The 12836-nt window shown below is 35.3% G+C and overlaps 2 protein-coding genes and 1 long non-coding RNA gene across 5 annotated transcripts; 2 read left to right on the top strand and 1 right to left on the bottom strand.

Moving 5' to 3' along the window:
* Positions 1–409: 409 nt before the first annotated feature.
* Positions 410–3805, top strand: LOC121811360. The gene is made up of 3 exons (XR_006052534.1): positions 410–546; positions 1904–2005; positions 3472–3805. It is a non-coding gene; the product is annotated as an uncharacterized LOC121811360 (long non-coding RNA).
* Positions 3806–6240: 2435 nt separating this feature from the next.
* LOC121741794 (U-box domain-containing protein 35-like) lies at positions 6241–10404 on the top strand. 3 transcript variants are annotated; one of them, XM_042134713.1, is made up of 10 exons: positions 6241–6399; positions 6642–6838; positions 6963–7039; positions 7107–7228; positions 7562–7746; positions 7933–8231; positions 8377–8478; positions 8666–9094; positions 9236–9988; positions 10078–10404. In XM_042134713.1, the coding sequence occupies exons 2-10, from the start codon at positions 6652–6654 to the stop codon at positions 10252–10254; spliced, it is 2331 nt and encodes a 776-aa protein (XP_041990647.1). In that variant the 5' UTR covers positions 6241–6399; positions 6642–6651; the 3' UTR covers positions 10255–10404. The 3 variants fall into 3 exon arrangements, with proteins under 3 accessions (XP_041990647.1, XP_041990646.1, XP_041990645.1); XM_042134712.1 differs by having other exon boundaries at positions 6945–7039; XM_042134711.1 differs by having other exon boundaries at positions 6918–7039.
* A 161-nt stretch (positions 10405–10565) lies between these two features.
* LOC121741795 (putative kinase-like protein TMKL1) lies at positions 10566–12614 on the bottom strand. Its single transcript, XM_042134714.1, has 2 exons — positions 11848–12614; positions 10566–11587 (listed from the first exon to the last, which is right to left on the bottom strand). Exons 1-2 carry the CDS (start codon positions 12338–12340, stop codon positions 11028–11030), a joined length of 1053 nt encoding a protein of 350 aa, XP_041990648.1. The 5' UTR covers positions 12341–12614; the 3' UTR covers positions 10566–11027.
* Positions 12615–12836: the final 222 nt, after the last annotated feature.

Genomic DNA, 12836 nt, shown 5'->3' with positions numbered 1-12836 from the left:
CGAAATGTCGATTATGCGATTTTCGGCAATTTCGTTTATCCACGTAAAATCGTAAATCGAAGCTAAGAGCTAATAATTTTATAAATTATAAATTATGGCCTAGAATAATTTTTGAATAATGTGAGGAATTATTTTGTACCATTTGAAGGTAATTAAAATTTTTATCTCCGATTATTTCAGTTTTTAGGGAAAACGATCGGCAAAACGTTTGGAGTTACAGACGAAGATAATTTTACATTAAACTAGAATTTAAATGCTAAATGATGGTATATATAAATCATAAATATGAGATCTTATGATATGGAAACAAATTAGCACAAGAAATGAAATTAATTTAACTAATTAAATATCTAGAAATTAAAAGAAAGTTCTAGAAAATTGCCATCTATTATTATTATCAAATAAAGCTTGACTTCTTCCTCATTGGGAAAAGAGGAAAAGAAACAGTAGCCATGGGAGAAGAGAGAACCGTGAGTTCTCATGGCACTTCTAAGTTCGATTTTTCGTCGAAATATCGATCCAATCGTGTAAACGTTAAGAAATCAAGTAAGGTCTTTCTTCCTATACTATTTTTATAGCATGAAATTCAATATATATTAAGGTTGGAAATCTGAAAATTTCGAGCTCCATAGGTGTTGGCGCATAAATGGTTTTATGTTCGATTAATAATCGAATACGTAGCGTATAGACTTCGTATGCCACGTTTTGATGGATAATTTCAAAGTTAAATTGCCATGGTATGAACTTGATGTTGAGATTGAAAATACACCTTAGGGTTTGTGGTTTTAGTAGTTAGATGCTCAAATTAGATGAAATTTTTGATTAAAAATGAATTGAAATAGAATTGGATCAACAAGGTTTAATCCCCTGTTTTTCAGTGACATGTTCCGAATTGTTTGGCATGAGTAGAATAGTGAAAACTTTGGTTTAACAATTCTTAGAACACCTTTGATTAGTCTAGTAGTGCGCCAAATATTTTGGAGAATTTAGGAGTTCGTTTACTATATGTATAAATTGTTTGAACCATATGACCATAAACTGTCGAAATTCTGGTAAACTTCCATATTTCGTATGTTTTATTCGAATTATTCTGGGTACTTGAGATAAGGATAAAATCGAATAAATAATTTTTACATTAACTATATGGTGTCCAGGTGTTTTTGGAATTTTATGATGAATTAAAGAGTACAAATACCATTTACAAAAATTGTTGAGAAAATGCTGCCAGAAATTGTCTGATTTTGGTAGTATGTGGGAAAACGAGAATATCTCTTAAATTATTAGGAATCTCTGAGTGAATCTTGTTGGATTATAAATTGGACTTCTTTGGGTATTTAAAAATATTAGGTCAAGCCTCTAAATCCTTCCGAATGAATATAGAAGTTGTATGACGAATCGGTCCAGTGTTGTTGTTATACCAGAAAGTTAAGAAATAAGGGGATATTAAGTTAATATAGAAAATGAATTTATGTAAGATGTTTGATCATGGAATTGTGATTTAGAATGAATATGAGTGTTAATGTAAATTTAGGAACTTTCTAATTGAGGATAGCAATTTTAATACATTAATTACATGATTATATATTCTCTGTGAATAGTAACAGAATACTTACTGATTTTATTTGGAAGACTTAATGAGCTGAAATTGGTAAGAAATAAGTATATGAAGTAAATAGTGGTATAAGGATTGCATATGATTAATTTAGAAATTAATTATGGTCATTTAGTATTTTTGATAAAATTATTAAGATGGAGATTATAGGCTGTGAATAGTAACAGCCTATATAACTTATGAATAAGGTTAAATAATTGGGATTAAATCCTTGATACAAATCTAGGGATGCTAATGAAGTTGATGAAAATAAGTATACGTTACTAATATTTACGATATTTACAATATAAGGTGTAGAAGCCTATAACGCTGGTGGTCGTGCAGAAAGGAATGGACCTAGAAGATAGCGAAGGGTAGGAAGGTGAAATAGGCTTATGTTCATAAGCCTGCGAGGTAGCGTATCCTCTCAATGGTTTTCGATTCCTTTGGTTGAGATGATGTATGCTATAATGTGATTATATGTGAGATGTTAATTAAATAATGTGCTTAAATATGCTTATGATTTAATATGTAGATTATTATGATACCTATTCATTTTAATATGAATGATCTGCGGAAAAATGGTACAAATATGAATAAAAGACATTGAATATGATATGCAATGAAATGTAATAAATTATGAAGATCTGAATGATGTGAAATATGTCTGAATAGATTATGAAAAGATATCTGAATGTATATGAAAAAGAAGTTATCTGATAAGTAGAGCCTGAATAAAATGAAACAAGAGAATATTATGTAAAGGTTATAAAAGCATATACTAAAAGTTTAGAATGTATGTGAATTCGATAAGAATGATTATCTGAAGTGATATTTGGAAATGGAATAAATGTGAAAAAGATATTTGAAAGAATAATATGAAATAAAACGTCCCATTTGCTTGGTCATATGTGTTGGGTACAATTGGCATGCCATAGGACAGCAGCGCTGCATTATCTGTGATCACTCGTCTTCTGGATAACCGAAGCGAGGATCGTCTGTTATCTGATGGGCCCCTATCTGATCTGCACCCTAATGGGTGGTCTGATTTTCTGATATGCACCCTATGGGTGGTCTGTGCGGAGTCCTCTCGAGGACAAAATCCGCGTCTGCATGTGATTCTGTTTCTGATCTGGTCCGTGTACCCTGCCTGAAACCAAGCAGATATTGGGGCTATATGATAAGATAAAATAAAATAATATCTGATGACTTCTGAATAAGAATCTGTGATCTGTGATATATAAAATAATATATGATGATTTCTGAATAAGAATTTGTGATATGTGATGTATAAAATAATATCTGATAATTTGTGAATAAGAATCTGTGATCTGTGATATATAAAATATTATCTGGTGACTTCTGAATAAGAATCTGTAATCTGTGATGTATAAAATAATATCTGATGATTTGTGAATAAGAATTTGTGATCTGTGATATATAAAATAATATCTGAGGACTTGTGAATAAGGATCTGTGATATGTGATTTGTAAAATATGATTTATGATATGATTGTTGATCGGTCCTCACGCGGAGGAAATGATATATATTATGTTGAATGGTCCCCGCTTGGGGTAATTAACACGAACAAAAAAATAGTATATGAAAATAAATACTAAAAGGAGAAAAATGTGATACGAAATAATAATATATGATGAATATGTGTGGTTATCTGAACAAGTATGCTTTGGTGTGAAGATTATGAGATTGTAAGTAATTTTGGGATTATGTGAAATTGAAATGAAAATAAGCAAAAGTTTAAAAAAGGAAATAATGTAGTTATTATAGTTACTATTGTCTTAGCTGAGAGGGTTGGATTCTGTAGTTTGGATATTGCTACTGGGCTTTCGAGCTCACTCTCCCTCTTTTCCCCCTGCAGGTTAGAGTTGATATTATGTCAGTGGTGTTGCGCAGCTTTGCACCTTTTGCGAGTTACTGGTGGTCAACTTGGTTTAGTAGTCGTGACATGTTGTATAATAGTTTAATCTTTAATCTTTCGTTGGATAAATGTTAAGTTTTTAAATGTAATAGATTTTAATTGTGCTTTTAAGCTAAAAAGAAAAAGGAAAATTTCAGCACGGGTTTTCGATACTGAAACGTGACATCACTTATTCGGTGGGTTTACCTACCGGGTGAGGGGTGTTACAAAGATTGTCAGCCAGAAAGTATAAATATTGTGATGACGTTAATCGTTGATTGATTTTGCATTCCAATACCGTTTGTTCCAATACCGACATTGCTTTTGTTGTGCCTTGTTTTTAAAATTTCCATTAGAGGGATTTGTAATTGCTTATTGTCTCCGCGTCCCATAAAAATAGGGACACTTTCCTTTTCCGCCCGTCCCATAAAAATAGTCTATTTCCATTTATAGAAAGTTGTCTCCAACTCATTACCCATATACATCAATTTATTTACAACTTCTATCACCAGGACCACCATTAAACACTAATAATAATATGAATCTCATTATCCACTAACATTATTTTAACTACATTTTTCCTCCTATCTCTTAATTTATCAATTTTGCATTAATTCTCGTATTGTCCTAATGTCCATATTTTTATGGGACGGAGGGAGTATGTTATTCGTAAACAAATAGAGTTGAAGGTCAAATTATAGCGAATAGGATGTCTAATAAGCATATAAGATAGGAAGTTCTAACCTAACACAAAACTATGATCAAAGGTAAATGGTGGACTCCCTCTTATATGCTACACTTTCGTGTGAAAACTGATGTGGGACTGTATCAATTCATCCCTTTTTAAAATCGGACATCCACTGAGGCACACGTCAGGTGGCCCAAAGCCATAGGCCCACCATCGCCTTTGCTTCCCTTTTTCTTTTAGCCCACAATTTTTGGCACCCCTAAACTTAAAACTATGGTCAAAGGTAAATGGTTGACTCTCTCTTAACATCCCCAAGGGGATAAGTAAATGAGAATGTAAAGTATGATAACTGCCAATTTTACCTTTTTTTTAAGATCAATCCACAAGTGGAGAGATAAATGAGAATATAATATACATTTTCTCACTTTGAGGAGGTATCTTTACCTCTCCATCAAAGAGAAGGTAAAAGAGAAAAATCTGTTTTTTTTTCTTAGGGGGAGTAAAATAAGCCAACAAAATCTCTACATCAAAATTGAGAATATGTTGAAATTGTTTTTTGATGATGAAATTAATTCCACCAAGAAGAAACAGAATACCAATAAATTCCCCCTAATTTTTGAAATAAAAAAAAAAACTAGAATCACACTTACTTCATCCACTTCTGCTCCCCAAGCCAAACAATTCCATTTCAATATCAAGCAAAGAAAAATTCAAAGGTACAAATATAGAAAAGAAAATAGGGGAAAGAAATATTCGAGAGATTGAGATAGTGCATCGGTTCTTTGTTTGAAGGATTGAGATTAAATATTAGAGAGTGGGGAATTGGGTTCATATAGAACAAGCTTCAATCATTTTATTTGATTAGTTTAGGGTTGATTTATATTTAAATATTTTTAAGACTTTATACTATTTGTTAAATATATTGTTTAATATTGATTGGGGTCATATAGAGCAGTAAGGAAATCTTAATCGAATGTCAAAGCACCATATGCATATCTATGGCGAAGCTAAAATAGAAAATGAGGAAAACAAAAAGTCAGTTTTAACATGGAGGTTTCATTGTGTAGTTGAAGAGTTGAATGCTAGTTGGTTTTAGAGTATTATAGTAAATAATTTGTTAAATCATTATTTCTCTTTAATAGTATGTTTTAAATAAATAAAAAAGAAAGAGTCCCCTGGCACTAACCTTGCCTATCAATTAATTGATAGATGCAGAATTAAAATTATTTACTCTAAGAATTCAGCAAACTTAATTAATAACATAAGTTCAACAAACTCAAAATTTAATTGCATAAAAAAGTAGATCAGTATTAATGAATTAAATACTTTCTCATGGTTTCAGTTGCATACTTGATTTAAGGGTTATGCCTTTCAACTTTATTTAAAAATATATTTTTAGATAATTCAGCTTATTAACAAGAGTTTTGCATAACAATTTATTTAATAGTAGTAGTAGTACTAAATAAATTTGAAAATAAAAATAAGCATGACATTGACTCCAGTGCCTAGGAGACTTCGATTGAGTCAACTACAGACAGAACTACGCAACTTCTAAAATGTGTACTACAGTATTTGATTATGGTAATGAAATGTTATGGTTTTTTTATTGATTTTAATTTGGTGGATTATTGTTTATTTTGATTTTATTGATAGCAGATTAAATGTTACTTATTGATGAGGGAACTCTTATGTAAATTAATAAAACAAGATAAAGTTTTTAAAGTCATACCAAACAATTTAATGGCTTCCCAAGGATCTTTAATATATTACTCCTACTAACATATAGGGCAAAGCCGGACCAAACAAAATTATTATGGTGGGGAAATTATACAAAATAATTTAATGAAATTCTACTATATGTGTCTTTCAATCGAAGTCAAAATTGGAAACTATGTAAGTAATTATATCTGTCCAAATCAGAAAAAAATCAACTGAAGACTTTTCCACATGTTAATATCATAACTCAATCATCTAATTATTGAATAGAATATATATGAATTTTTGCATTTAAAATTAACACTTGTAATTGACATAACATAATAATTATCTGTCGGAGAAGGAGAAGGAGAAGGAGAAGGAGAAGGAGATGGAGATGGAGATGGAGATGATCGACTATGTCATGTTTCCAACCTAGATGTTGAAACCGGTCAAGCTGTTAGTTAACCAACTCAACTCCATAGAAATTCTGAAGCTCAACACTGGTAAGTTTCGAATTCGATATACTTTCCAATTTATTCATCTACACATTTTGTTTTCTATTAATTCCAGTTAAAAAGTGTGTATATTTTCTGTTGGTCAGCAGTTATATGTTGTTATTGTTTGCATTTGAGAAATATGAAGAAATTCCCAATAAACTAGAGCTGTCGATTGTTGTTTTTTGAGTTTCTTGGATTAGATTCGTGCATTTTATAATCAGACTTTATTTGCAATTTGTTGAATTTAGAAGCATAAATATGGAAGAGAAAAGCATAAAAAGAGTAGAAGGGTTTGCTGAAGTATCAGTTGTTGCTGTGGCTATAACTGGAAGTAGAAAAACCAAACATGTAATCACTTGGGCACTGGATAAATTTGTTCCAGAAGGATTAGTTCACTTCAAGCTGCTGCACGTCCGCCCTCTCGTATCGAGCATCCCAACTCCGAGTAAGTTGTAGTATGCAATAATGGACTTGATAGAGCTCTATCTTGTGGAGGGTGATTATGTAGTGTTGTGCTGTAACAGTGGGTAATTTTATTCCAATTTCTCAAGTTCGAGATGATGTAGCAGCCGCGTATAGAAAGGAAGTGGAGTGGCAAGCAGCAGAGAAGCTTCTACCTTACAAAAGAATGTGTAGTCAAAGAAAGGTTGGTTTTGTCTAACAAGATTGCCTTTAACTTCAGTGCTGTGTTTAATCACTGCTTCGACATTCAGGTGCAAGTCGAAATTGCACAGATAGAGTCGGATGATGTTGTAGCTGCAATAACTGGGGATATTCAGAACCATGGGATTAGTAAACTTGTTATTGGTGCTTCGTCTCGCAGTATTTTCTCAAGGTAATGGACAAAACAGCTACATTTTTGCCCTAATGTTATTGGAGCTATCTTGTTGTGACCAATCACGGTCGATTTTATGAACTGCATCAAAAAACAATATTCTGATTCAGGGGGGTGAGTATAGGTCCGTTGTAACTGGATTTTTGTGTATTTCCTGTCATTTAGAAGTTGTTCATTTGTTGATCATTAAATAAAATATACACCTGAAAATCGATGTCCATTCTTTAGTTTACAGTATGTTGTTGTCAATCATGTCGCAGGTTCAGCAACGAGCTTTGTGTATTAACATGCATTCTTTTTGTGACTGATATGATAACTTAACTGTATGCCCAGGGCACGCACACTCTCCTCGAATATAGCAGAACATTGTCCGCCTTTTTGCACTGTATATGCTGTTTCCAAGGGGAAACTATCATCAATGCGGCCAGCAGATTCAGAAACAAACCAGAGCTTTAGAGATGACAGCAGCGAAACAAGTTCCATTAATTCTTCAACCAATACTTGGAGCTCACGATCAGGTACTTCGTATGAAACTTCTGCTTTCTTGTCAATATATTAGTAGTTAATGCTGTAGCCTAGTCGAAGAAAATGAACCTGATTCCATTTAGTTTAAATTGATTAGGTTGTCTGTTCGAGGCCTTAGCATTTATTTCGTTAGTTTGTGAGAAATGTGATCCATTTCTTTCCTTGTATTATGCCTCCAGATCGGACAGACCAAGGCTCATTCGCTCATTTCCGCTCTGCTTCACTGCCCATGCAGCGCTTCCAAGCTCTTTCCACCTTTAATCTGCCTCTTCTTCATAATAGAACGCCTTCAAATGGAGTCGTGGATCCTAAAAATCTATGTCTGGATGCTCAAGCAAGTAACGCGACAAACCTTTTCTCCAATGATTTAGATGTCATCGAAAAAACTTGTCAGGCCTCCTCCAGCTTCACAATCTCAGTAACGGAAAATTCTTTGCTGCAACACGCGTCGACTTCTGAGACCTCTACCAAGGATCAGGTAATAATATTTTCGTATCGTTTCCCCATTTTGCATTGACTCATGGATGACATACTAGGAGGGCTCTACATAATAAGAATCTCGTATTTTCCTTTTATTCGGATGAATAATATAAAATCGAGTAACTTGTAGTCTTTTCCTGCAGGATGATGTCAATTTTGAGCTAGAAAAATTGAGGATCGAACTCAGACATATCCGAGAAATGTATGCAATGGCCCAAGGAGAGGCAATCGATGCTTCTAGAAAGGTATATTTCTATAGCTACCATTCTTTTGGTGCTTAAACTTAGATGTTAACTCATTTTCAAGAAAGAGTTGTGATAGAGTAAACAATAATTAGATTATTCCATGTGAAAATGGTGGAGTTTCTGATATGCAAGTTGAACTTACTTTAAGAGAACATGCTGTGTTGTTCATTTCGCTGCTCTCCTTCAGTTAAACGAGCTTCAGAAACGCCATCTAGAGGAGGAGATTCATCTCAAACTGGAACTTTTAAAGGAGGAAGAAGCCAAAGAGTTGGCCAGACTGGAGAAAAAGAGATACGAAGATGCTTCGAGAGAAGCTGAAATTGTCAAGGAATGTGCTAAAAGAGAAGCAATGGAAAGAAAAGAAGCGGAGATCCAAGTTTCTCGTCAAATGAAAGAAAAAGAGAATCTTGAAAGCATCTTGAATGGCCATTTCTATCAATACCGTCAGTATGCATGGGAGGAAATTATATCTTCCACGTCCTCGTTTTCTGAAGATCTTAAAATTGGAATGGGAGCATATGGAACTGTATATAAATGCAGTTTTCAGCATACAACTGCGGCTGTGAAAGTCCTTCATGCTAAGGAAGGGAGCAGAGTAAAACAATTTGAGCAAGAGGTATTTATTTCTTTATTCGGATAAGAATGAGTTTATTTTCGGATACCAAATACAATCATTCTGAAAGGCATATCATGTCTTTGTTATAGTTGTAACCGAAAGTTCTGACTGCTCTCTCTCTCTCTCTCTTTGTTGGTTTAGCTGAAAATATTGAGCAAAATCCGTCATCCGCATTTGCTGATTCTGTTGGGTGCATGTCCCGAGCAAAGTTGCTTGGTGTATGAGTTCATGGAGAATGGTAGCCTTGAAGATAGACTGTTCAGGAAAAATAAGACTCCTCCACTTTTATGGTTTGATCGCGTCCGAATTGCTTGGGAAGTAGCTTCGGCTCTTGTCTTCCTTCACAATTCAAAGCCAAGAGCAATCATACATCGTGATCTAAAGCCAGCAAACATATTGCTTGATCGCAACTATGTGAGTAAAATAGGAGATGTTGGCCTTTCGACTATGGTTAGCGAAGATTCCCTTCTGTTATCCACTGCATACAAGGACACTGCTCCAGTGGGTACATTGTGCTATATTGATCCCGAGTATCAAAGAACAGGCATCGTCTGCCCCAAATCAGATGTTTACGCATTTGGAATGGTTGTTCTACAGCTGCTGACAGCAAAACCAGCTATCGCCCTCGCTCATAAAGTGGAAAACGCAGTGGAAGACGACCGATTGTTGGAGGTACTAGATACAGAGTGCGGTGCATGGCCTATTGAAGAAGCAAAAGGGTTAGCTCTCATTGCATTGAAATGCACTGAGCTTAGACGAAGAGATAGACCTGATTTACAAGATGAAGTTCTTCCCGTTTTGGAGAAACTGAAAGACGTTGCTGAGAGAGCTCGGGATAAGACATTAGTTTCTGCACCACCACCTCCTAAACACTTCTTGTGCCCCATTCTCAGAGTAAGCCTATTTCCTCCCCCTTTAGGCCATCAATCCATATGTGTTTTCAATTAGTTCAAAAGTTTAAGCTGATGAATTTTGCATTGCAGGAAGTGATGAGTGATCCTTGTGTTGCTGCGGATGGCTATACATACGAGAGAAAGGCGATTGAGGCATGGCTCGTGGAGAAAGATACATCTCCTATAACCGAATTACCGTTGCCCCACAAGCACCTAATTCGTAGTTTTGCCCTTCTTTCTGCTATTATGGAATGGAAGCAAACATAAACCTCATTTCATTTTTTTGGGTTTAGTGAGTGTATTTTTATAGGTTTACATGTCAAGTGTGAAGCAGACAACAAACTTGTGTTTCCTAAAATATTATCCAGAACTTCAACTGTAAATATGGAATTACAATTTGAAATTGACATGACGAAACACATGGAATCGAGTCATGATTTATACAGAGAAAACACAACTTTTAAGAGCCTTGACATAAAGGAAAAAGGTTATAATAAAGAGGTGGTCTCTTCTAGTACAAATTTTTTTAAAAAGCAAATCTCAAACTTTTGCAGTCTCTTGAATTCAAAACAGCATGCTGTTGCAAAGATTTTTTTATTTCTTTTGTAATCTCTCAGTTGTAAAAGAGAGCATCCAAATACAAAACAATAGCATTGCACCTTACAAAAAATTATAGCAGAAGAATGGTTAATGAAGTAGACTAAAGTTACAGAACCAAATATCGAATACAACCCACCGGCTATGACTCTGGCATCTCTTTGGCCACTGCAGAATAACCATCGACAACCACGATGCAGTGCTTCTAAGCGGCAGCCGGAAACTTTGGTTTTATCTTACTTGAACATATTTTTCCCTATGGTATGATTTGAGAAATTGGTCTCACCTTTGGCAAAACTAAGTCTCCTTTGCTTTGACAAGTCATCCTTTTCATGTTCAAAACGTGCTTGGATGAATGAGACCTCATCACAACCTAAGTTAGTGTTTCCCATGTTCAAAAATCATTCCTTTGACTTGGCACTCTTTCATCACACCCATGATCTTCACTTTACAATGTCTTGAAGCTTATCCAGGATTTGCTTTATGTTAGGCCGGCGTCGTCGGGATGGCGAGCAACACGCCGTTGCAAGCTGGAAATATCTGAGCATACCATCTTCGGCGACTACCCTCTCGTCATTCTTAAGACCAACAAGAATCCCCGGGTGATGCAAGTTTGCACTAGTCATGGCACTTGGCAGATACGAATCTTGATCCTTCCCATCGACCGCCTGTTTCCCAGATAGTAATTCCAGAAATATGATCCCTAAGCTGTAGATATCACTCTCCTCGCAGGCGTCCTTCATTTTAATCAGCTCGGGGGCTTTATAACCCTCAAATCCAGACGCTTCAACCATTTGTTGCCCTGTACTCGGACTCAACAACAGACGCACCCCAAAATCTGAGACATACGGGTGATATTCAGCACCCAATAGTACGTTCTTCGACTTGAGGTTACCATGGACTATCGGTTTCTCCAACGCTGTATGGAGATGGTGAAGCCCTCTAGCAATACCAATCGAGATTCTGCATATGGTAGGCCATTTATAAGCCTCCCCATTTCCATCTGTGCATTATATTCAATCACATTAAGTCAGTTCAACTCCCCTTCTTCTATGTGTTCATTTTCACAATGCCAACCAACCAACATCAAGCACAACATGAAACTAAACAATCTTATGTGTTTCACAAACTTAAACCTCAATTTAGACAAATGTTCAAACAAATTCCAAGCAGCAAAAAAGCACATTCATTCAGCAGGACAGGAAACAACACTAAATCCATACATCAAACACATTCTTGAAAATAAAGATTCAATTTTTATACCTTTAATAAACTGAGCCAAATTTCCAGAGGTGTAAAAGGGAAGAACCATCAATTTCTCCCCTCTGGGACCTGCATAAAAGGCATTGAGAGGCACCAAATTGGGGTGCCTAACCGAGCCCAGCAGCTCAATAGCAGGCAAAACCTCTTCCATCCTCAATGTACAAGTAGGCCTCAAGAATCTAAGCAATGTCACACAATTCAAATTAACCAAATTGGCTTTGTACAAAGTCCCATAACTCGATTTCCCAATAACTTCCCCAGGCGCCTCAAGAATCTCCACCACACTAAGATCTTCACCGCCTTCAAATTTCACCAGTTCCTCTGCATTCAACTTCAACACCCCATCTACCCCCTTGGCCTCCAAATCCAATTCTGCGTCATCATTTTTCGAATCTCTTCTTCGAAAACACAAAATTATGGAGAGGAGAATAATGGCTAAGAGTGGCAATGGGGTTAGAGCTGCGAGGAGTATGATTTTAAGCTTGTGCTCCATTTCTCATTGATTAATTAATCATGGTGGTGAAGAAGCAGCAAGGGTTGGAGGATCTGGGAACTCAAAGTGGTTTCTATAACTGTCTGATTTGGGAAATCTGAAAAATGTGAACTTGGAGTTTATGAGGAACTGGTGAAACAAAATCTTGATTGGGACTGCAAAATTAGTGGAATTTGAGACATAGGTGCAGACAAATATGTGTGTAGAAGGTTGGCGGAGAGAGAGGGAAAGAGCACAGACTGTCTGACAGAGAGAGCAAAAAATGGCAGGTGGATTATCTATCTATACACTAACTTAAATACTACGACATGATTCTTTTAATTTAATGGTTATGCTCCACACGAATTAAACTTCTTATTTGCCTATAAATCCGGCTGAATTAACGTTTACGCTATAAGTGGGTTAATTTTTTCAGGTAGGATAACAGTTCTTACTTCTTAGGCAGTTTCATTTATGTTATCATAATTATTACTTATGATTGTGATGATTCACGCAT

Source organism: Salvia splendens, chromosome 7, assembly GCF_004379255.2.
Source record: "Salvia splendens isolate huo1 chromosome 7, SspV2, whole genome shotgun sequence".
Classification (NCBI taxonomy): domain Eukaryota; kingdom Viridiplantae; phylum Streptophyta; class Magnoliopsida; order Lamiales; family Lamiaceae; genus Salvia; species Salvia splendens.
This window is presented reverse-complemented; position numbering and strand designations above follow the sequence as displayed.